A 23700-nucleotide genomic window follows, 5' to 3' on the forward strand; every position below is an offset into this window, starting at 1 on the left:
TGGCCGAATGGTGCACGAGATGTCTCAGCGGGTTTGTGTGATGCAGTGGGTTGTTAGTGGATAGGTTTTTCTTTTTTTCTTTTTGGCTAGGAACATTGCTTCTACAGAGAAAATAAGGCATATTTTCACTCGATCACATCCCGGAAAAAACAAGAAGAGCGAGAAGAAGAAATTAAAAAAAACACGGCGGTTGCGTGCAGAGAAGCCGGCAAACGTTATCGTGCATGTGGGCAAGAGATGTGTGATATGCCCGCCAGCCAAGACGGAGGAGGATGGACAGGCTTGGCTGGACCGGGAAAAGAAGAGACTGATATGGCGCACACGAAGGGGAAGCAATCGAGGAAAAAAAGTAAAAAAAGAGAACCAATTTCCGGAGAAAAAAAAAGTCACCACATCACAAGAGACAGAGAGACACGCCCTCGTGTCTACTTGCATGCCACAATGCAATCAGTGGCCGCGGGTACCAGGTACCGGTGGAGCAGGCGTGTTTTACACATGTGCCGGAAGTACCGCTGACAAATGGACACAGCATCAAATCAAACCAACAACCAGCTCCCTGCAAAGCCACTCCCGGAGCTCGGGTCGCCGCCAGCTCTGGTGTGAAGAAGCCGATGAAATCCACGGGCTCTTTTGCTGGCTATAGCTCCCCGCCGGCTGACTGGCTTGGACTTGTGCTTACTGTTCCTGAAGGCCTACGACGCCCAAGATATAGCGGAGACAGGCCTGTTAGGGGGCCGTTTTTAGGGCCTGCTGAGCTGTGGGCTAGCGCCAGGGACCGCTGAATAGCTGCATACACACAGCACAATGACTCGCGCCTTGCCAAATACAGCAGCCTGTTAGCGGCTTGGCCACTGTAAGCAGTGCCCCGCAGCTTTCCCAGCCAGTAAGAAGAACGCAGTTCCAGCAGCCCCAGAGAGGACAAGGTCCTTGTCCCAACAACAACAACAACCAGCAGCAGCAGGTCCTTCGCCGGCTCTCTCTGCAGCGAGTTATCACGCATTGCTTGCGTTTGCCTGGCTTTTCTTCCTTCTTCTCTCCCAGCCAGCTAACTGGCCCTTTTCTTCTTCTTCTTGTCCTCTCTCTTCTCTTCTCGCCGTGTCCTTTTCACAGCTTCCCGTGCTCTTGGTTTCTGCGCTCTGGAGCTTGTTCCCCCTTCCTGCTCGCCCTCTTTTTCTTGCCCCCTCTTCCCCCCCTCGTCGCCCTGGCTCGAGTCTCGCTGTCGCCGTATTTCCAGAACTCAACAGCTTCGATCTTTGCGCCGGCATCCTTGTTCTGGCTGGCCGCTGCCCTGAGATCGGCAGGCACTAGGAAAAAGGGCAAGAGCAGAGTGGACGCGCCCCTTCCGTTTTGCCCTTGAGCTTCCTTCCCTTTTAGCATCAGTTCGTCCGGTTTTGTTCCGTGCCTGCCTGTTTTGGCCTCCTTCCTCATTCGTTTTCCTCGGTCGACATCATCTTTTGTGCCTTTTTATTATTTATTATTTTTTTCATCACCACTCTTAGACTCTCTTCTACTCTTCTGGCAGCCTCCGCCTGCGTCTGCAACTCTCGCCTTCCACCCTGCCGCTGGTCCCTTCTTCGCGCAGGCCAACAACGTCCCGCTCTCTTCTTCCTTCCGCCCACCTGTTTCGCTCCTTCGCCGCGCGCCAACTCTTTGCTGGCGCTAGTCGCGGCTTGGCCTGCACTTCTCGTGTCAGTGTCGGCGGGTAGATATTGGGCCAAGAAACACCGTGCCCAAAGTCTATAGTCTATGGTCTGTGCGTGTCAAAGTGACAGACCCCATCCGAGCTACAATACAATACAAGACGAACCAGCGGCTGTACAGCTGCTATATCTGGCGAGCCTGCCGTGTTCTTGCAGGCTTGCTCTTATTTCTTGCGTCCGCCCTGATTTACTGGCTGCCAGTCAGTCCTAGAACATCACCTACTCATCTTGTGAGTGGTGCTAGCACTCTGCCAATCGCCCCTCTTAGTGCCCTTCCTGACTGTAACTTTAGCTACACTTGTTCGTAGCCAGAAAACACTCTTGTTTTCGCCATACACATCCATACACAGCCATGGATACCGAAATAAGCTCGGCCTCTACCAGAAACATGGCAATCTTTGGAGACTCCTACAATGCCGACAGCGACCCTGGCCCCAGCTCCGGCCCCAGCACAGATATCGGGCCCGGCAGCAGGTCAACAGCTCTGCCGTCATCCGTCACAGATGACAAAGCCTCAGAAATCTCCGCCACCACCTCCAAAAGCAACAATGCCGACTCCGCCGGCAGTACCACTGCGTCTAGCAGTACTGCAAAAAAACCAGTCACGCGCCGCCGCACGAAAACCGGCTGCATGAGTGAGTTCTTCCCCTTGTCTATGAGTTTCATCCGAATGTCTCCCTCCACATTTTCCAATCAGCCTCTGTTCGAAGTGTACCGACATTCCTCTCTTTTTTTTTTGCTACTAAAAGAGTCCTGTCGAGGTTCACTGCGGAAGTTGCCGCAAACCCCGGGAAAACTGGAGCCCGGCCCGTGGGGACGGATCCCTTGTGCTTCGGCATTTTTGTGCCTCCCGTCATCCCTGTTGCTTCGAGTTCGCTTTTGTCTTTTCTCGCTCCCTGTCTCAATCTTGCACTACAAGCCTCTTTCCTCCCTTGGCCCCACTGGTCTCTCCTGCGTTTCTGTTTCCCTATCGCCACACTGCATCTCGGTACCGGTATCCTTGTTTCATCTCGACAGCTAACCAAGCCTCTTCTCCGCTTCCGCAGCATGTCGAAAGCGCAGAATCAAATGTGACGAAGGCCGTCCAGGCTGCAACAACTGCCAAAAATCGCGCAAGATCTGCGAGGGCTATGGCCCGCGCCTGTACTTCAAGCCGCCCCTGACTGATGGCGCCGGCGCTCTTCTCTTCGGCCCCGGCTTCATGCCCGCCTCGGGCCACCGCGCCCATCATCGCTCGCACTACCACCAAGCCACGTCGCCGCTCGCCATCCTGGCCCCGCGGCCGGACTCTAGCCAAAATGCTTACGTGCAGTATCCGCTCCCCATGGCCGATATGTCGTTCGAGGCGAGAGCCCAGGCCATGATACAGGCCCGTGACCAGTCGTTTCTACAGCAGATGCATCTACAGCAGCAACAGCAGCAGCACGAGCAGCACTTTGCCCAACAACACACCCATCACCACACTATGCAGCTGCCGCTGCAACATCCGCCGCATCACCATCATCATGTCATGCCCGGCCAACAGCATCCACTACCGTCACCGCCCCTCATTATGGAGCGCATCATCCCACATGGGCCTGCATCTGCTACTGCTGCTCCAGGCCCGGCTGGGGCTCCTAGGGATATCGACATCTCAAATATCCCTGCAGACATCGCAATGAACTTCCAGTTTGACCCCCACCTCACAGCGGCAGGACTTATGGATCTTGATATCGGCATATCAGATGACCTTGTGGCCGAGGCCCTGGAGTCCCAGTTCCAATCAATCCAGTCGCAATCTCTAGACTCAAGTGTGTCGCTCCGTCAGCAACAAGAGCACCAGCACCAGCCACAGTCTCAGCTACCGCCACAGGTGCAAGTACAAGACCAGCCCCCGACTCAGCCTCTACACGGAGTGACCAATGAGCCTGTACTTGACATTAGCCCCAGTCGTACCTCTGAGCAGCTTGTGACACCATCAAACCCTGTCACAACACGGGTAATCGATCTGGAGGAGCAGGAATCGTCGCCTCTGCCTTCGGCCGAGGACCGACAGGCTGTGCCCGCCCAGGAGAACAACTTCTTCTACATGGATAATGCGGACGAGGCCGCCGGCTTCTCCGACGACGAGCAGGACCCGCATCACGAAGCCGACGAAGCACTCGTGGCCCAGCACACCGTGGCCTGGCAGCAGAATGTGGCCTATCAAATGGCGCATACCCGCGGTGGCTTTAATATGCCTGCATTAGCCACCCAGATCCGTAGCTTTTCTTTCTATGCCAACGACGAAAATGTCCTGGCCAGCTACACTCCTTCGCCGCACAATTCGCCGCTCAACGATCCAAACACTGCCTCGGTGTTCTTCCATTTCGTCAACATTACTGCTTTTGCAATGTCGTTGTATGAGAGACATCCACTCGACCACGCGCGCTTTGTGGCCGAGGTCGAGGCTATCAACTTGGCCCGACAAGCGCCTCCAGGACATAATATCTGGTCACGTAAGTCAAATCTCCATCCAGCAACAATAGCCGTATTTTCGGTGATGCCCACAATGCTTACTTTTATTACCTCGGTCCTACAGATACACTGCCCATCATCTCGTTCAACCACCCTGCCCTCCTACAGGCCATTCTGGCCCTTGCCAGTCTTCAGATTGCCAATCTACGTCAAATACCGCCAACAGCTGCGCTGCGTCACTACCATCTTGCTCTGCGCCGGATTGCACGCAATGTCAAATCGGCCAACCGGCGCGGAACTGCCGCGACACTCGCCGCGATGCTTGTGCTGGCCTACTTCGAAGTCTGGCAATCCGACCACAACAAATGGTGCAACCATCTGTTTGGCGCATCGATTTTGTTTAGCGAGCTGAAGCTGCCCGAGCTGACACGCCGCATCTTGCCTTCCAAGCGGCGCCGCTGGCTGGAAAAGACTACCAAGCAGGCGGCTGAGCAGGAGGCTCAGCGTGAGGCACAGGACCCTTTTAATCCATTTTACTCCCTAGATGACCAGTCGCAAGAGATTGAGCCTGACCTAGATGAGCTGGACTGCGAGTTCTTGGGCTATATGACAGGCACGCACATTGAGCCTGAGGAATTTGGCCTGGGTCCTATCAAGATTGAGAAGCAGCCAAATGAACCGACAGAGCGAGATATCGAGAACTACGAACACCAACGAGATCTGTTTTACTGGTTCCTGAGAATGAACATCTATCAGAGCATGTTGGGCGGCACAAAACTATTGTGAGTATCAGCACTTGAAGGGCGAGAAATAGAGACATCTCACTAACCATGACGATACAGCATGGGCACCGAGGTATTTCGCCAATGCCCGCCTCGCTCTGCCATGGGTAATGCAAAGGCCATGTAAGTCATAGTCCAGCGACCAGTCTGATATCTCTGGCATCGCCATAGCCGCGAACCTCTAGTCTAACCTCCCCTTCACAGCTACGGAACCTTTGATCACCTGTTGCTTCTTTTATCCCAAGTACGCCTTTTCGCCAACAAAGATCTCCCGCGCAAGATCAGAGCCTCCAAGATGAACAAGAGCGGGCCCTCTCCACCACCCATGTTCAATGGCATGATGCCCCGAGACATGAAAGTTGAGGCACCCATGGGCTTCAGCCCCCAGACAGCCGACTCTCCCGAAAACGAAACGTCCGAGGAGATGGACTTTGACGAGGAGACCGAGGCCGCAAACAAGGAGTGGAACGCCATTATTCACGCCTTTGAGCTTTTTGAAGCCCACCTTGGCCCCGACTTTGCACCGCTGGCGCCCGAGTTCACGGACCGCCGTGACTCGCCGTTTGGCCCCACGCTCCAGTACCGCACGTTTAGCGTGGCGGGAATCTGGATGAATTACTACATGGGCATCATTCATATCCACCGCGCCCACCCGTCCATGCCTCCAGCTAGTATGATGGCTGCAGGTAGGGCGGCTCGGCAGACGGCGGAATATGCCCGCAACCTTGGCCGCATTGCGGCCGGCTTATCCGATGACACGACACGCGTGAGTGAGATCACCGCACTGCTTGGCGCAGCTTTCATTGAAAGCTGCTTCTGTTTGTTCGTTGCCGGTATACAGGTGAGTTTCCTTTGGTCCCCTTCTACAGCCTGCACATGCACAGCTTTGCTAACCAATCCCCCCTCCCCCCTCTCAGTACCAAGACCAGGAACAACGAGCCTGGCTCGTCATACGCATGTACGAGACTGCCCGGCTGACGGGCTGGGGCTCAGCGCGACAGATTGCCGAGGGCTGCGAGGCGGCGTGGGCCAAGGCCGCGCACATGAACCACGGGCCGCGCTTCATCAAGCCCGACATCAGCAGCTTCCAGAACCTGTCGGTCGGCAGCCGAATGGACGTGTGGAACAACCCGCGGCGGCTGGACCGGCGCTTCGAAGAGCTCGAGGACGAGAAGCTGGTCCTGGTCCAGTCGGAACGCGCGCATTTTGCTCTGGGCCTGCTCGAGGTCGAAGAGGACATGTCGCGCCTGCAGCTCAAGGATACCATGCAGTAGCGGCGGGGGTGATGTTGGGGTTGTTGGGTTTGTTTTTTTAGCTGAGCGGTCTTGATCTTGGGGAGAAAGGGGGAAATGGCTGTGAAACTAGAGGATGCTTGTATCAGATATCTACTGTTTGCATTTGAAGGAGAGCATAGGTTTGAGTTCGGAAGCATACTACAGTGTAGACATAGCCATGTAGTTAGTTATAGAGAGCCCGTCTCCAATAGACCCTAAATATTGAGGGTTATAAGTATAGGGTTAGCCTGGGTATGGACCTTAGTATCATTGTCAGTAACTAGCACGTTGTAGTCAACTACGATTGGGTTGAGCTGGACGCTCCTCATCGACATCGATGATGAATGGACTGGACTGGACGTCGGGACACGGGACATGAAAGAAATGGCACACCGGGGCATGAAGAACATAAAGACGAGAGGGGAAGAAAAACAAAAGAAAGCCCACGCGTCCTGCCCTTTTTTCCCTCAGTACCGACACATGGTGCAAGCTTTAGTTGGCGGGTAGTCGGTCGACCACGGCCTTCATCTCGTCGTCGGTGTATATCCGGAAGCCCTTGTCGCGGGTGACACTGGACAGTTGGACGTTCTTGGAGTCAAGCTTCTCCTCCATGACCTGCTTGAGAGTTTTGAGCACGAGAGTCTCGGCGTCTTCGAGCGAGAGGGACTGTAGAGGGTAGAATGGGATGGTGGTTAGCACCTGTGTAGACTCGGAACAAGCAAGTCTAGAAATGGAGAGCGGTCGGGGCGGTCGGGACTCACACGGTGGTACTCGTTCTGCAGCTCGGCCTGGGCACCCTCAGAGCCAGAGCCAATGGCCTTGGCATCGTAGCGGTAAAAGGTGCCGCTAGGCTCAGCGTGGAACAGCTGGGGGCCATCCTCGTCGTAGCCGGCAATCAGCAGGGCGACGCCAAAGGGGCGGGACATGATGGTTTCCTCGCCGTCGGCGCCCTCGCCGAAGCGTAGGGCCAGGTCGCAGATGGCCTGGGTGCAGGATTCCACGCGCAGCGGCTCGTTGTAGTTGAACGAGTGGCTCTGGCACTCGACGCGGGCGTGCTCGACCATGGAGCGGGCGTCGGCCTGCAGGCCCGACATGGCGCAGCCAATGTGGCGGTCGATTTCGACAATCTTCTCAACCGACGAGGTCTCGAGCAGCGTGCTGGTCACGCGCTTCTCCACGCCCAGAATCACGCCCTCGTTGGTGGCTACGCCGATGGCTGTCGAGCCCAGCTTGATGGCCTCGAGCGAGTATTCGACCTGGAACAGACGGCCTTCGGGCGAGAAGGTGCTGGAGGGGGCGGGTTAGTGGGGTGCCGGAAGAATGGTTACAGGGCCGGCCACGGGGGGGCAAGGAGGATGACATACTTGATACCACGGTCTGGAGGGGGCAGCGGCAGCCGCGCATTGGTTAGCTAAGAAGACGACGTGTGTCCGGGGAGGGACGCCGGCCGAGACGCCGTCGACGGGGCAGACAGACATACCGTATTCTGATCTGGACATGAACATGATTGCGGATGAGGGGGTGGACGGGCTAGAAGCAGTAAAACGGCGCGGATCAACAGCAGGATGCAGAAGTGGAAGAAGAGAAACGGAGATGCGGGTATCGTGAAGCTTCAGCTTAGAGGTGCGCCGGCGGCCGTGTGTCAAGCTTGGGGGAAGCTCAAGCCCCAGGCAACAAATTGGCGTACGTAGCACCGCAGCCGCCAACGAAGCCGCTGTAAACTGGGAGGCTACAGGGGATCAGCTGGTAAACTGGAGCTTGCTGGGCCTGTAGGGGCAGAGGAGAGGGGCAGCTTGGCCGCCTCGTTTGCAGGTGGCCTTGTAGGTGGGGCACCAAAACCAGCCAAAACAGCAAAGACAAGGGGCGCCACACCTGGGAGACCAGCCACATGTGACGCCACACATACATCCCACCTTGACGACCAGCCAAAACAAAGCCGATAAAGCCCATGGACCAAGAGCCCAGCGGCACGTCATGACGGCATAGATTTCTGCTCTGTTTCTGTGCGCGGCCAAAGCCGTCGTTTCTGCCGGAGCTTCCCAGACCATTTCCCGAATTGAATCTTCTCGCAGCAGCAGTTCTTTTGATATCCCTTCGCCTGTCACATCCGCCATCTGCTCCCGGCCCAGAAACCATCTCCCAACCTGCACACACACCTCCCCCCCACTTGCCGCCCGACCCAGCGCTTCTCCCTTACACAGCAATGGCCAGCTCACGTGCGACCAGCCGGATAAATACAGCCGCCGCCGACGCCGCCGACGACCGCCCAGGCTCGCGCTACCAGACCGCCTCGCGCCAGGGCTACCGCAGCGGCGGGCCCAGCAGCAGTACCGCTCACGAGCACCACCACCACGCCGACCGCGGCGCCAACAGCCGGTCGCCCAGCACCCAGTTCTTCCAGGCCCAGGGCTATGCCCACTCACACGCCCACAAGCGCTCGGCCTCGGCCAACCCGTCGCGGCCCCAGGCCCGGTCCACCGAGGAGATGCGCGTGGAGGAGCGCGAGCGTCGCACCGAAACTCGCACGGCATACCAGGTCGAGACGCTAATGGCGCGCACGCGCACGCGCACGCGCAGCCCGGATCGCAGAGACCGCAGGAGCGCACCGCCGAAGCGACCAGAGTCGAAGCAGAAGGACAAATCGGCACCGGACACGCCGCAGGGTATGTGCTGCACCTGCTCTGCGCCCCATGAAGCGGCCCTATCTCTAACACTGCTCTCTTTTTCTATTTCGTTTAGTCGTCTGGAATCCCGAAGCCTCAATCGTCAAACACACCACCGCACCGCTTGCCTCCCGCATCTCTCGGCCGCCGTCTGCCGCCCACCACCCACAACCGCCGCGGCCATTGGCCGAGCTTAGTCTCCAGGCACAAGAAGCCGTCATGATAGAGGACCTGCTCTTTGCCTTCATGGGCTACGAGGGCCAGTATATCCGCTTTGCCAAAGTATACGACCCCAGCGAAGAGCGCGATCGCCTGACAGGCCCCGAGTACCGGATCGCGCCAGGGCTAGATCCGAGTCTACACGATCTGACGGCGTCAATGCTGCGCATGGCCAAGCATTACTCGGCGCTCGAGTGCTTTGTCGACGCGCAAAGCAGAGACGAGTTCGGCCTGGTCAACCACGCCCTCTGTGCGTCGGTGCGCAAGATTCTGCACGAATATCTGGTCATGATTGCCCAGCTAGAAACGCAGTTCCTAACCAACGAGAACTTTACCATTCACATACTGAATGTGCACATCAAGCCAATGAGCCATACTCTGTCCCAGATCTACACACTCGGCCTGGAGCTGTTGACCAAAAATGCGCTGCTCGATGAAGACAGCGAGGAGGAAATCGACAGCGGCGACGACTTTGAGAACATCCTCGAGACGCTGCGCGAGGGTGCCGGGCTTGGCCCCGGCAATATCACGGGAAAGAAGGAATGCAAAGGCGGCGTGGTGCTGGGACTCATCACGCAGCGTCTTGAGACCATGTCAGGTGACCCTGCAGCCAAGAAGCTGCTGACGACGCTGTTGCGCGATGCCAGTAAGCCCTATATGGTCATGCTCAACGAGTGGCTGCACCATGGCAGCATCCACGATCCGCATTCAGAGTTCATGATCAAGGCCAAGAGCATCCGCCACGACCGGCTGGAGCAGGACTACATTGACGAGTACTGGGACAGCCGCTACACGGTCCAGCAGCAGATTGTCCCTCCGCAGCTAGAGGCCGTGAAGGAAAAGGTTCTCCTATCGGGCAAGTATCTCAACGTGGTGCGCGAGTGTGGCGGCATGGACGTCAGCACGTCCATGACTGATGTGCCCACGACCTTTGACGATGCCAAGTTCTTGGAGAATATCAACGCGGCCTACGCCCACGCCAACGAGTCGCTGATGCAGCTGCTTCTGACCACGCACGCCCTGCCGGCCCGTCTGCGATCCATCAAGCACTACTTCTTCCTCGACCCATCCGACTACTTCACCTACTTCCTCGAGCTTGGTGCCTCTGAGCTTCGCAAGCCCATCAAGGCCGTCAACACGGGCAAGCTACAGTCGCTCCTGGACCTGGTTTTGCGCCAGCCCGGCAGCGTGGTTTCGCTGGACCCCTTCAAGGAAGACGTCAAGGTCGAGATGAACGAAGTGCCGTGGACGCGCACCTTGCAGCACGTCGTCGGCATCACGGGCGTCGACAAGGACGAGGTGCTGCCGCCCGTATCATCGCAGCCGCTCGAAACCGACCGCAACGCCACCGGCATCACATCGCTGCAGCTAGACTATGCCGTGCCGTTCCCCGTCTCCCTCGTCATCTCGCGCCGCACCATCTGGCGCTACCAGACCCTGTTCCGCTACCTGCTGTCGCTGCAGCACCTCGAGGCCCAGCTGTCAACCAGCTGGCAGCTGCAGTCGCGCGGCCTGCCCTGGACAAACCGCTCGAGCAATCGCCGGCTCGAGGTCTGGAAGGCCCGCGCGTGGACTCTCCGCTCGCGCATGCTGGTCTTTGTCCAGCAGCTGCGCTACTTTTGCACAACGGAAATCATTGAGCCGAATTGGCAAAAGTTCATGGCGCGCCTGGATCGCAGTGAAGAAAGTAGCGCCATGCGCACTGTCGACGAGATTATCGGTGACCACATTGACTTTCTCGACTCGTGCCTCAAAGAGTGCATGCTCACCAACGGCAAACTATTACGAGTAAGTTCATTCAGCCTCCCATCTCTTGCCCTTTGGCCTTGCCGTTAAACTCACACCCATGCCCCCCTCGTCCCCGTCTAGATTCACTCCAAGCTCATGCAGACCTGCACCTTCTTCGCCTCCTCCTCCACCCTGACCTGGATCACCCGCGAAATCGAGAAATCCGACCCGGACCTGGCCGCCGGTGCCGCGCGCCCGCCCACCACCTCCTCGCGCCAATGGGCCGCCTACCAAGCGACGCGCGCCGCGCGACCCACCGACACGGCCGCCGCCAACCCCGCCGGCGGCACCGGCAACCAGTACGCCACCGTGGACGCGCGCGTCGACAACCTGTTTGACCTGCTGTCCAAGTGGGAGCTCAACTTTAGCAAGCACCTGCAGATCCTGCTCGACGCGCTGAACCACTATGCGGCGCGCGAGACTGTCGTCTTGCTTAGTCTGTGCGCGCGGCTGAGCATTGCCAACAACGGCACGGCGTTTAGCGGGCTGCGCCATGACGACGAGGCGGCGCCGGCGTCGCAGGCTTAGTGGCCCACGGCGATGCAGGGGAGGGAGTAAGGAGTGCGGCTTGATTGGCGGGCAGGCCTGGCCGACTCATACAGCACAGAATGACAGAACACATGCATCCATACATGACATACACGACGCAAAGCTCGAAAATATTCAAACCACATGCTACGCATACTCATAGACGGACCTGCTACCGTGAGAACATCACAAAGACCAGTGCTGAGAAAGCACAGTAGTAGCTGAATAGAAAAACACTCAGAGGGGGAGGGGGGTAATTTAATGTGTTAGAGTTGTGGATAAAGAGAAATAGTTATATCAACGCTCGCAACGCTCGTGGCCATGCCCTACCTAGCCTTTGGTATGTATGTACGTATTCCGGACCCGCCATATTGGCTCGTCTGTGGATGAGAAGAGTCAACGCATGAAGAAAAAGAAAACATGAAGGAAATCCAGAGAAGATATTACCACCCAGTTACATGGAAAAATAAGAAAACCAAACACAAAAAAATTAAAAAAAAAGAGTCACAGAGGCGAGCACTGCAATGCGATCATGCCACGGCACATCACCCCCCTCTCTCTGGGCCATGATGACGCTGCCGTAGAAAGCCCACCGCCCTTTGGCTCATCACCGAAAGAGGCTGCGAATATCGCGCAGCTTCTGCAGCGCCGCCTCGCCTCGATCGACCGCCTTGTCGCGGCCGTCCATACTGAGAGTGGCCAGCTTCATCTTCTTCTCCTGCAACTCGAGCATCTTTTCCTCAAACGAGTCGCGCATGACATAGCGCACTGTGCGCACCGGGCGCGTCTGGCCAAGGCGGTGCACGCGGTCAATCGCCTGCGCCTCGGCGGCCGGGTTGTACTGCGGCTCCATGACGTAGACGTTGTTGCCGGCCGTTAGGTTTAGGCCGAGGCCACCGGCCATGATGCTGACCAGGATCACGTCGACGCTGGCGTCCTCGCGGAACGCCTCCATGGCGGCCGTGCGCGCCGTGCGCGACATGGTGCCGTCGAGCCGCACGTACTTGAGGCCCACGCTGCTCAGCGCGACCTGGATCAGGTCTAGGTGCGTCGTCCAGCCCGAGAACACGACCGACTTGTATGGCGGCTCGTTGGCGGCTGCGGCGGCGACGCTGTCGGCTTTGGACTTGAGCAGGTCCTCGAGCAGCGCGCGCACCTTGGTGCTGGGTCCGCGGTACGCTTGCATGCGTTCAGAGCGTTTTTCGGCTGCTGTCTGTGTGGAGTTGGATGTTGCGGTGTCGGCAGTGGCAATGGCCTTGGCACCATCGTGTTCTACGCTCAGCTTGCTTTTACGTAGGCTGATGAGGGAGGCTGTCGTCACCACAGTGCCACACACGTGGCATGGCCCGCGCGGGGCGCCGTTGAGCTGTGCTTCGGCAGTCTGGCGGAAGCTGCGAATGCAGCTACGGCACACCAGATGGAAACATGGGTTCATATATCCAAGAAGATCGCCCTCGGTCTCGTCCGGTGCAGTTTCGTCGACGCCAAGTTTCTTGGTGCAGGAAACGCAACTGTCATTGTTTGTTTCCTGCATCAACTCAAACATTTCGTGGGCTTTACGCTCGGAAATCTCGGCTGCCGCAAGATCCTGGTCGTCGCTGTCGAGGTTAATGGCCATTTCTGCTGTCATGCCTTGCATCACGCGCAGATCCTCTTCATTAAGTAGATCACGACCGTGGGCACAAATTAGACGCAGACGGAGAATTGAGCGCAGAATGTGGATATATGTCTGGCCGCTGAGTGCCTTCTCCCCACCAGCTGACAAGGCCTGTACGCGGTCCTGTGCATTCTTGGCAAACAATTGGTATATGTAACGTTCGTCATCCGTAAAGTCAAGCTTGATGATGTGGTCCGTTCGCTTAGGAAGATTAATCTTGTCTTTGAAGCGGCGCAGCGTGATTGTGTCAACCAGGAGTCTCAATTTGGGCACAATGCTCGGGTCGCACATTTTAAACGGATTGACAATAAAGCGGTTGAACCTTCCGCGGTCATCAAATGGCCGGAGGCGGATGAACTGCAGCAAAGCAGCAAAATCGTCGAGTCGGTTCTGAACCGGGGTTCCCGTCACAGCCCAACGGCGATTCGCCTGCAACCGGCAAATGGCTTTGAATTGAAGGGTCGTCTGCTCGCGAATCATGTGCGCTTCATCAAGTACAATACGGAACCATCCCAACTGTTCTAGGGGATAAACACCTTGCTTTCCTTTGCTGCGGGCACTAAGCTCACTTGATATGGAACCATATGTAGTGAGAATGAGATCATAGTCTGCCAACTTCTCGACATCCTTGATACGATGGGCACCATGATAAATGTAGTAGGTCAATCCATCCGGCTTTATGTGTGCTTTTATCTGTTCTTCCCAGTTGGTAATGGTACTGAGAGGACATACCAAAAGCGTGGCTCGTGTATTTCGTAGCAACGTAGTGAGACCCAGTGACGGCGTTTGTGGAACCCAGCTTTTAATGTTGTTAGGTTTCGCAGTCGGTTGCTGCGGCTGTACTGGTTTCAATGAATGCCAAGCCCGTGACTCTGGTATAGAGCCTGATATAAGAGACAAGATACTCAGAGTCTTTCCCAGGCCCATCATGTCAGCCAAAACTCCTCCTCGAGTGACTGGTGGGTTGAGGCACAGATCATTGGTCAAGACGTTGCGAAAGCACTGCCGTCCCTTGCGATCCTTACTCAAAGGCCAGAGAGGCAAGTCAGACTTTCCATCTTCGTGCTCTCTAGTTTGCATGAAGAAGAGCCCTTGCTTTTGATGCTTAAGAAGGGGGGTGGTAATAATGTCATTGGGCTCAGCTTCGGGCAGGTCGTTGCTTTTCAAAGTGTCGAAGATGCCCTGGACCTCATGCCTAACCTCTTCAACCGACCGCGTCCCAATTGGCTGATATGCCGGCTGCGTTGTAAGACTGTATGAACGAATTGGGGGCCGGACCTGTGGTTTTGGCACAGCCTTATGCGGGTTCATGACTTTGATTCCAGGCAAGACAAACTGGGGTGGACGCAAGACAATGTGCTTGCTTTGAAGGTATTGGCCAATGTAATTGAGGCAGTGAGTAGGGCCGTATATGTTAAGCTGAAGCTGGTTGTCTTTCTCATAAGGCTGGCCAGCGACTTCATTAGGTGCTTTTTGTCGTGAGTTTATGCGACAGTCGGCACGAATATTCAGTTTGGAATCAAGCAGAGGCGCGAGAGCTTTCGCCGTATTTGAGTCAAGCCGACCTACTATTTTGCGAGTATGGTCGTATGCCTGGATATCTGAAGTGCTGTCACCAGAAATCTTCTTGAGCACAATCTTAACGGCAGGAAACCAGTTGGGACCGAAAAGACATTGTGCGCCGGGTTTTGGAGAGGGCACTATGGCGCAATGAAGGATACCTTCAATGCACCCAAAGCAGACCTCTTCATCGCGGGGGTTGTAAGCCTGAGCGTCATCATCATCATCTTATATTGTGTAGATTAGATCAGAGTTAGTTTGATGATTTCGAAATTCAGTACCGAGACTAGAGTGGATAAAACAAGGCACAAACTCACGGGAGGTCAAATCAATGGAGCTGGAGGCAGGGAGATCAAGAGAGGCTGAGGGTAGTTGTGTCGCCATGACGGAAGCCAGACTCGTAAAGGAGTTTGGCAGGCCATCGAACTGGCTGCTACTCGCTGGTCTCGCAATACCGACACCCGAGTCAACGCGACGCTTCTTTTGAGGAGGGTCAACCTCTGGGTCAACAGTTATATCTTTCTGGACCTCCTCCATGATCGAACTCATTCTTGCGAATGACGGTTCCGATCTCACAGTGTGGAAGCTCCCCGAGCTAGGATCGGGCGAGAAAGTTGATGTGGCAGATGTAGGCGGAGGCGTAGACTCGGTAGGAGAATTGGTATCTTCATCGTGTATTTGGAAGACTTGCCCAGACTTGATGGGCGGTAAGCTGGTGGGCATAAAGCGAGATTCCTTAAGGTGGGCATGAGCGTGGACCTGAGGCGACGACATTGTTCTAGACCTAGAAAGATTTGGATTGAATTGTGGTTGGGCCGGCACAGGAGATCCAGTCGTGAAGCTAGCAGTAGTCTCGAAGGGAGGCGCCTGATCGGAGGGGACTAGACTAGTGGAGGCAGATAGACTTTGTAAAAGTAGCGGTATCTCTGGTGCAAAACTAGAATCAATGGGTATATTTGAAGGTAGAGGCGCCTGATGCCTGTAGACAAAATCAATGTTGAACCCATTCACGGCAGCAGATATTGAAGGTTGCAGTTGTCCAGAAACAAGTGTGCCCGAGGGGGGGTTCAAAAATACCGGCGCACCGGAAAATGCGACGGGAGCGGCAGAAGCCACAGGCGACGGAGGTTGCGCCGACGTTTGGGGTGACATTTGGCCAAAATGAAGCTGTTGAGGCATCTGATTAGGGAGCATATGCTGCACAATACTAGACTGCATAGACATGTGGTGTGTATTTGACAAGCCGGCCATTTGATTCAACGTGCTATCATCGTGATAGCCTTCAGTATTGAGATCCATGGTCTAGTTTCGCAAGCACAAAAAAGGTCGAATTATGAGATTGGTTGGGACTGGCAGGCTAAACAGAAAAGACGCCGACGGGGGAGAGCCGAGTACTCGCCTAGGCGTCTCTTGGTTTCTCGAGAGGTGTAAATGAGAGGTGAGTGACGGCGTCGCAGTGCCCTGGATGTCTTGGACTTTTGCTGCATCACCACGAGTTTTCTTTCTTGCAACCAAAGAGAAGCACGAGGTGCCAAGGCATGCAATGCAGGCAATGGCTCAATATTGCTCCGGTGGGCACTTTTCGCTTGGCAATTTGGGACTGGATTCTTTCTGGGGCGACACTTGAATGGCGGCAGGTCGAGAGCTTGGGTTGGAAGAAGGCGGTCAGTGTAGCCAAAGCTTTGATGCGCCGTGGTGAGGGCGGTGATGGGCCAGGTCGCAAAGGGCGGTTTGGTCGAAAGAAGGCAACTATTTGTGGTGCGCAACTGGCGGGTCGACGGGACAGTGGACGAGAAGTAGTAGATGTGCGTATGAGAGAGAGATGGAGAGAGTGTGTGTTTGTCGTAGAGCAAGAGTTTCTAGTACAGACCGCCACAGAAGAGTTAGAACAGGACAAGCAGACGGGCCTCTGGGCAGTTATGTACGCATGTATGTACATGGCTGTAGTTATACTTATAGTCGTCGCTTGTGTCTGGTTTGTGTTTACGGCTATTGGGGTGGAGGGAGGGAGGGGGCAGGGCTCACGGGACTCTCTTTGTCTTGGCCGACGACAGGCGCAAGGGAAGCAGAATAGAATGGCGGGCGGAAAAAAGAGGGCCGAAATGAAGAGCAAAACGAGGGAAAAGGAGCAGTAATTAAGGCTAAAAAAGCGACTGATAAAGCTAGTAGAAAAGAGAATTGCTTTGTTGAGAAAAGAAGCACAGAAAAAGGGCGGCGATACAAACGCTGGAAGATTTGGCCGTTGAGGGGGGTTCATGTGCCAGCAGGTCACCTGAGGAAGGAGCCAGGGTACTAAGTTTTCACTTCCTTCCCTTCTGGGCTCCTGCCATACAGGCTTCTCTCTCTAGCTTCATGAACCTCTAGAAATTCCCGTTATGTAAGCGCCATTTCATTGGGAAAGGGCTGGTAATTCTGTGCAACGTGAGGATTTGTCATGATCAAGGACACGCAGCCCGAAGTGTTATTTCTTAGTGACTTCTTTTTTCGCGTCTCATTTGTCTGGCCCGGCCTTTCGTTCGTTTATGACATCAGTCGCCCAAGATCACCATCCATCGTCATAGACCCAGCTAAAGTGGGGTCTCGCCATAGGCTAGGACGGGCCCCTCTTGGCGTGACATCCTTGAACTCTCTCTAGGCTCTAGGCGTTGGTTGATATCAAATAGATTCTGGCACAGGGGTCTTGAGGTTAGCCCATTTACTCTTTGCCCGTTTTACCCAGAATTCGTTCGATTTGCAACCGTACTTCATCTAACTATACACATTGTGTAGTTGTACGTTCTTATACACTTCCTAACTGCCCCCACCCACACTCATACACACATTACCCGTGATGCAAGCCAGACACACCAGTCGCCCCAGTCTTTTAAGCTTTCTTACCAGCAAGGTCCCTGGAGAGAAAAGAGACACGCCAAAAAGGAACAATAAATATGTATGAATAAACACAGGCCCGCCACACTAACAGCGGGCGGTCAGATAAGTCCCCCCACCCCGCCAAGTATGGATGCACTTGCACCAGGAAGGTCATGTGCATCAACAACCACGAGGACAAGTTCCTTGAACTTGCACAAGAGCCCGTGGCTATCTGTATGTATTCAACCTCACAGCTAGTTATATTAGCCACATCTCAAGTTGCTCTGCCTCTTAACCGCTTATGCAACCCTTGAACAGGACTAGTCAGTGGTCACAAGACCAATTCTACGGCAAAGTGGGGGACACTAGCTTCACTTGTTAGTGATTATCTCCCACCAACGAGCCCAAAGCCTGCCTCTCCCTCGAGAGTTCACCCACTTCAACGGACGCAAGGAAGGGAGAAGATCTAACTGCTACTTCTAAAAGGACTTGTACTAGTGCTAGAGTGTACCCCGATATTAGCTTATAGCTAGCAAAGCACAAATGCAATCAACTAACTGCACACAAATGGTAACTATCCCCAAGTGCTTAGGGACCTATATGCTACCTTACGACGTCTCATTCCCCAATAGATAGTAAGATAACTATGGCTATAGATTAGCCAATGTCAGCTTGACGTCGCCTTGTTCTATTCCGCAATACCGACTCTCTTCACACGGCAAACCAGGGGGGAATGTCCCACAAGAATCAACTTAGACTCAAAGTACTCATGATGTACATGATACGTTCGAGAATGTAACATATCACTTCTTGACGGCGTATGTATACATGTCTTGAATATACATCAAATCATTACACGTGATACTTGTTGACTATAGGGTTCAAGTAGAGCTACAACCCTAACTTCATTCATCTCTGGACAACCCTAATCCAAAAGACAGGTAGATTACCTCGTTCCACAACTCCTCTAAAAGCTCTAACACCACCATGACCCAAGTTCAATCCAACTCAACTCGACGTCTAGACACAACTTGGAATCGCTTTGCAGTATGGACGCCTCCGACTTTGAGGCCGACGTGTGGCTACAAAAGGCCTCGGCTGAGCTCATTGCTGATTTGAGGCAGAGCATACCAAAGCTCCTGCGTAAGCCAGCTGCGGAGGCCAGCGGAACGTCAAAGCTGCGCTATCGTGTGCGGATGCAGGAAGTCTTCCGTTTGGACACCCTGGTAAGTGGTCAAGTGACGATGCCTAAAGGCTGAAGAGAGAGAGGTTGCTCGGTGAGAGATATCTGATTGCAAGACCTCGACTGACGGCTTCACAGGTGCTAGGCCAATTCTTGGAGATACCACAGCTGCTAGATCCTCACCTACCAGAGCTCGTACCGCAGCTAGCTTCCGCGTATTTGGAATATCTTCAGACCCATGGGCTCCAGTCTCGCTTGCGCACCAAATCGCAACTCATCGAGCCGCTGTCTCAGGCCGTGGCGCACTTGATTTACACCTTTTGCAAAGTACGCGGCGAGAAGGTTATTGTACGCTTCCTCAATGTTGAAACCAAATACATTGAGCTTTTGCTCTCGGCAATCGAAGCCGACTTTGAGTTGGCCAGACCAGAGGACCTCTTGGACTCCAGCCATGACCAAATGAATCCCTGGACGTGGCAAGAGAGATATGTCATTTTGCTGTGGCTATCACAGCTACTCCTTGCGCCATTCGATCTGGCAACAATCAGTTCTGTCGACCTCGATGATTTAACGCTTCCCAAGATCTCCAACTTTGAGTGGCCGGCTAATTTGCCTGGTATTGCGGTGCGGCTGCTTCCCATAGCTACCAAGTACCTGGAGATGCCAGGCAAAGAACGGGATGGTGCAAAAGCACTTCTAGTGCGCATGGCTATGCGTAAGGATATGCAGGAGATGGGAGTGCTTGATGCCTTAATCAACTGGGCCCTCAAGTGCCTAGAGCCTACCGTGACGGGACCTATGCAGTCATCATACTACTATAGTGGGCGGCTCGGTTTCCTTGCTGGTATTTTGCGGGCATCCATGGATACTTCGGACATGGACGGATATCTTGTACGCGTATTCAGGGCTGTCTTGGATCTGACCACTGGCGGCTCAACTGTAGCGCGGTTCTTGATGGCGTCATCGGTGGCGCGCAAGATGATCATTAAGGTCTTGAGGTCTGTAACAGCTCTGCTTTTGAGACGCCAAGAGAGAGAAACGGAGGTCAATAAGGACGAAGACACCTTGGAGTTTGTTGAAATGTGCATCGCCTTCTTCATGGAGAGATTGGCGGACAATGACACTCCTGTGCGGTTTGCAGCCAGTAAGGCGCTAAGCATCATCACTCTGCGCCTGCCACCCGAGATGGCTGAGCAGATTGTTGAAGCAGTGCTCGATGCGCTCAACCAGAAGGTCTTGTGGGTTGAAAACGCCAAAGACTCGACAGCTGTCAAGACACGTGACATATCCGCTGTTGATCCGCTTGAGTGGCACGGTCTAACACTAACACTGTCGCATCTGCTGTATCGCCGGTCGCCACCTGCATCGCAACTTTCCGACATCATCAACGCTCTGCTCTTGGGTTTGTCGTTTGAGCAGAGAGGTCCATCGGGTGCGTCTATTGGAACCAATGTTAGGGATGCAGCCTGCTTCGGAATCTGGGCCATTTCGCGCCGGTATACAACGGCCGAACTCTTGACTGTGTCCACGGAGTCGCTTCTTGTTACCGACTCTAAGGAAACTAACACTGCTGAATTCATTATCCAGATTTTGGCTACTGAACTTGTGGTTACTGCTTCACGAGACCCTGCTGGCAATATCCGTCGGGGTGCTTCTGCAGCTCTCCAAGAACTAATCGGCCGCCACCCTGACACCATAATCAAGGGAATCGACGTTGTGCAGGCTGTTGACTATAACGCTGTTGCATTGCGGTCGCGTGCCATTCATCAAGTGTCTCTTAAAGCTACAAAACTAAGTACGCGATATGGCAAAGCTCTACAGCAAGCACTCTTAACTTGGCGCGGAATCGGCGATGCAGACGCACCTGCACGGAGAGTCACGGGTACAAGCTTCGGCACACTAACGATGGAGATGGCGCGTATGCAACCGCGCACAGCCGTGCATGAGTTCCGCCGCGCCATGGACATGGTCGTAGACAACATAGACAAATTGCAGGCACGCCAGGCAGAGGAGAGACATGGGCTGTTGCTGTGTATTGCTGCATTGCTTGACCATGTACCGCACCTCATCGCACTTGTTGCTGAGCATGGCGGTAAGGAAGGTCAAGACAAGACTGAAGACGTATATGGATTTGTGAAACAACTGTTAGAAGCAGCCATCTCTCTGCTCCAGCAGACACAATCAGGGACGTTTCGGCGAGAAGAACTGTTGGCAGAAGCGGCGAGTCGGCTGAGTGTTGCCCTTCTTCCGGCAATTCAGGCGACCTTGTTTGCACATGAAGCCAAAAGCGCAGGACTAGAACTCCTATCTGGGAGTGATGTATTGCAACCAGAGTACCCCGAGCGCCTGTGCGCCTATGCCTCAGTCCTGAGTAGTTTGGGTCAGCAAGAGAACACCATAACCAGAATTGCCGATATTCTCCGCCAGGTGCTCCCAACCTGGTTGGGATTTGACCAGCAGAACACTGTCGATGCCGTCTCATCGGCCAGTATTGTGTACCTGACACTCTCTCCACCGGTTGACCAACTATCGGTTGTGCAGTCATGGGCCGATGCCACCCGGCATAAACCTAGCAATCGTACTGGGCACGGGTACGGCTACTTTTACGCCGTGGCCAAGTCTAGCCCAATGACGCGCATCATCTCCAAAGCCAATGGCCAGGCCGACAATGATATTGTTGCCGCCGTGCTACTTGAACGTTGGCGCGCTGATAGTGAAATAGAAACACACGTGGCCATCCTTCGCAGTCTAACGGAGAGCAATGCATTACGTCTGAACCCGAGTTCGTATCTCAACATGCTAGTTGAGGGTTTAAACAACTACACCACGAATGCACGTGGAGATGTCGGCTCGCTTGTGCGTGTTGCTGCCCTGCAGGCTGCCAAGAGTCTGTGGCGTGATGTAAGCCGGTTAGAGGGCAGTTCGGAGACAGGCTCTCAATGGTTACAGCAATCGATCAAGCAACTGTTCCCAGCTGTTTTACGACTGGCAGCGGAGAAGCTGGATCGTGTGCGGGCGGAAGCGCAGTTGACATTGGGCCTAGTGATGACTAAAGAGTAAGGATACAGCAGAAGGCGATTTCACGCGCGGACGGCATTTAGATGACTACATTGCTAACGACTTTATCCTGTACCTCTCTAGACATTACAAGAAGTTTATAGGACTCACGTTCTCTTCAAGAGAGTATTTTTACACGCTCCTGAAGTTACTGGGAGCAGACAGCCTCTACCCGCTAATCTCATCGTACGCCAAGGCCGACGCACAAGTCTGGATGACGGAGCTGTTGGCAGGCTACGTGACTGCTGCCGAAACGGGCAACGAAGTCTTGGTTGTGAACAGTCGAGCCGCATTAGTTCAGTTCGTCTCGGAAGGCCAGGCCAGTCTGGATGTGGTAGCCGCAGCGCTGATGGCCAACATCCGGGCTTTCCAGGGTGTCGATCGGGTGCTCGTGTCATCGCTGGAGGTCACGGCGTTTCTGATACATGCCGACTTGCTTCAGCGGAGCGAGCGCATTGACGCGCGGGCACTCTGCCTACAAGCACAGAAGGCGGGATACAAGAGCGGCAATATGAAGAAGATTGAGGCCTGTGTTAAAATATACGGTGGACTGGCGCAGCTGGCTAGCGCCGGAGGGACAAGCAGAATGGGCAGAAGCGCGGAAGCGGCAGCGGAGGCACGCAAGCGGCTCGGAGCGCTATTATTCCACCCGTGGCCCAAGGTGCGGAACTTGGTTGTGGACGAGGTGTGGGCACTGGTGGGGGAAGACGCAGCGATGGCAGCGAAACTGAAGGGGGTGAACTGGGGGGCGGCGAAAAAGGAGGAGATACGGGAATTGGTGGGAGGACTGCAGCTGGAGTAGGCAGTAGAAGGCGATGGAGAGAGAAGAAATGCGATCAACCAGCACAAGTAACCTGGATCATCGCTAAAGACACCGCGAGTAAGCAGTATATGTCTGTGCTGTGCTACGGCCGTTTTCACTTATGCAGGCCAGCCGATGTTATGCATGCTGATAGCCGATGGCAAGGGACAGGCCACCAGAGCAAAAGTCTACACTGAAGACACTAAGGACACTCAAAGCACAAGGGGGCAAAGACCCTTCCAGCGGGTGTTTAATCTCCCAGCCGTCCCAAGTTCTTCATGCACAGCAAAAATGAGCAGGGGGAGGAGGTAGTCTAGAAGGATGAGGGGTTTGACAGGCCGGGCTTCAGGGGCTTTTAGCGGGTGCCGTCGCAAGTGCTGGGCGTTGTTAGTGTGGTCCAGGGCGCTAGAAGTCGAGCGGCAGGCCCTAGAAGGCGACTGTCACAGCGCTAGAAGGGCACTAACAGCACTAACATAGCGCTAAAGAAACTAGCGGCCAAGGGGCGTCCCATAACTGGCCGCGCACAATGCGATAGGATGGACTCCTGGCAGGAAAACACAGCGTCGCATCTGAAATCTGGCGGGCGGCGCGGCCACTCCAAGCCCAGGACAATCAACCGTGGCGTCATCGTGCAGCTGCGAGGCACTGCGGCAGCGCAGACAGTGCAGATGTGAGACGTGACATCTGGATGCTGCGATGCAGCCGCCATCTTCTCATGCGTGCGCGCGTGCTGACATATTCGCTGGGATGCTTTTATAGTTAGCATATTCAGGCCCGTCCGGCTTTCCGCTCCGGCCACCCGTCCGCCTGACGGCCCTCGCGCACCCAGCACCACCGCTTTTTAAGCCTCTCGCCCACAATGGCCAGCGACCTCTCCCTATGAGACAGAAAGACTCGCCCTGGCACACAGTGCATGTCCGGGCGGCGGACTGTGCCGCATACTGTGGCTGCTCCCACAAACGACGGACGCTTGGATCACAGAACGGCAGGATGGCCCATATCGAGAAGGAACGATGGAACGGGCAGGCGGGCTCGAGTAAACAGAGCAACTACTTCGTTTGTTATCATCAGCAAATTGGAGTACATATTTTGAGCGAGTTGAAATTTTCTTCTTTCCCTTTTATCTTCTTTTCTTTTGTCTCTTTAACGTCGCTTGATCTGCTCCATCTTCTTTCTTTACGTTTTTTTTCTCGAATCATCA

The 23700-nt window shown here is 54.7% G+C and overlaps 5 protein-coding genes across 5 annotated transcripts; 3 read left to right on the forward strand and 2 right to left on the reverse strand.

Moving 5' to 3' along the window:
* Positions 1–2052: 2052 nt before the first annotated feature.
* Positions 2053–6192, forward strand: BROUX77_008037 (uncharacterized protein; the record flags this gene model as incomplete). Its single annotated transcript, XM_073753198.1, has 6 exons — positions 2053–2335; positions 2747–4177; positions 4261–4918; positions 4979–5041; positions 5123–5759; positions 5836–6192. 6 exons carry the CDS (start codon positions 2053–2055, stop codon positions 6190–6192), a joined length of 3429 nt encoding a protein of 1142 aa, XP_073602330.1.
* A 492-nt stretch (positions 6193–6684) lies between these two features.
* Positions 6685–7697, reverse strand: BROUX77_008038 (uncharacterized protein; the record flags this gene model as incomplete). The annotated part of the gene is made up of 4 exons (XM_073753199.1): positions 6685–6858; positions 6954–7479; positions 7557–7569; positions 7673–7697. 4 exons carry the CDS (start codon positions 7695–7697, stop codon positions 6685–6687), a joined length of 738 nt encoding a protein of 245 aa, XP_073602331.1.
* Positions 7698–8395: 698 nt separating this feature from the next.
* Positions 8396–11390, forward strand: BROUX77_008039 (uncharacterized protein; the record flags this gene model as incomplete). Its single annotated transcript, XM_073753200.1, has 3 exons — positions 8396–8855; positions 8932–10862; positions 10944–11390. The coding sequence occupies 3 exons, from the start codon at positions 8396–8398 to the stop codon at positions 11388–11390; spliced, it is 2838 nt and encodes a 945-aa protein (XP_073602332.1).
* A 607-nt stretch (positions 11391–11997) lies between these two features.
* On the reverse strand, positions 11998–15906 carry BROUX77_008040 (uncharacterized protein; the record flags this gene model as incomplete). Its single annotated transcript, XM_073753201.1, has 2 exons — positions 11998–14834; positions 14925–15906. The coding sequence occupies 2 exons, from the start codon at positions 15904–15906 to the stop codon at positions 11998–12000; spliced, it is 3819 nt and encodes a 1272-aa protein (XP_073602333.1).
* A 2600-nt stretch (positions 15907–18506) lies between these two features.
* Positions 18507–22499, forward strand: BROUX77_008041 (uncharacterized protein; the record flags this gene model as incomplete). The annotated part of the gene is made up of 3 exons (XM_073753202.1): positions 18507–18683; positions 18779–21696; positions 21782–22499. The coding sequence occupies 3 exons, from the start codon at positions 18507–18509 to the stop codon at positions 22497–22499; spliced, it is 3813 nt and encodes a 1270-aa protein (XP_073602334.1).
* Positions 22500–23700: the final 1201 nt, after the last annotated feature.

Source organism: Berkeleyomyces rouxiae (genome assembly GCF_048999995.1).
Source record: "Berkeleyomyces rouxiae strain 22BRR77 chromosome Unknown BrBRR77_ptg000012l, whole genome shotgun sequence".
In the NCBI taxonomy this organism is placed as follows: domain Eukaryota; kingdom Fungi; phylum Ascomycota; class Sordariomycetes; order Microascales; family Ceratocystidaceae; genus Berkeleyomyces; species Berkeleyomyces rouxiae.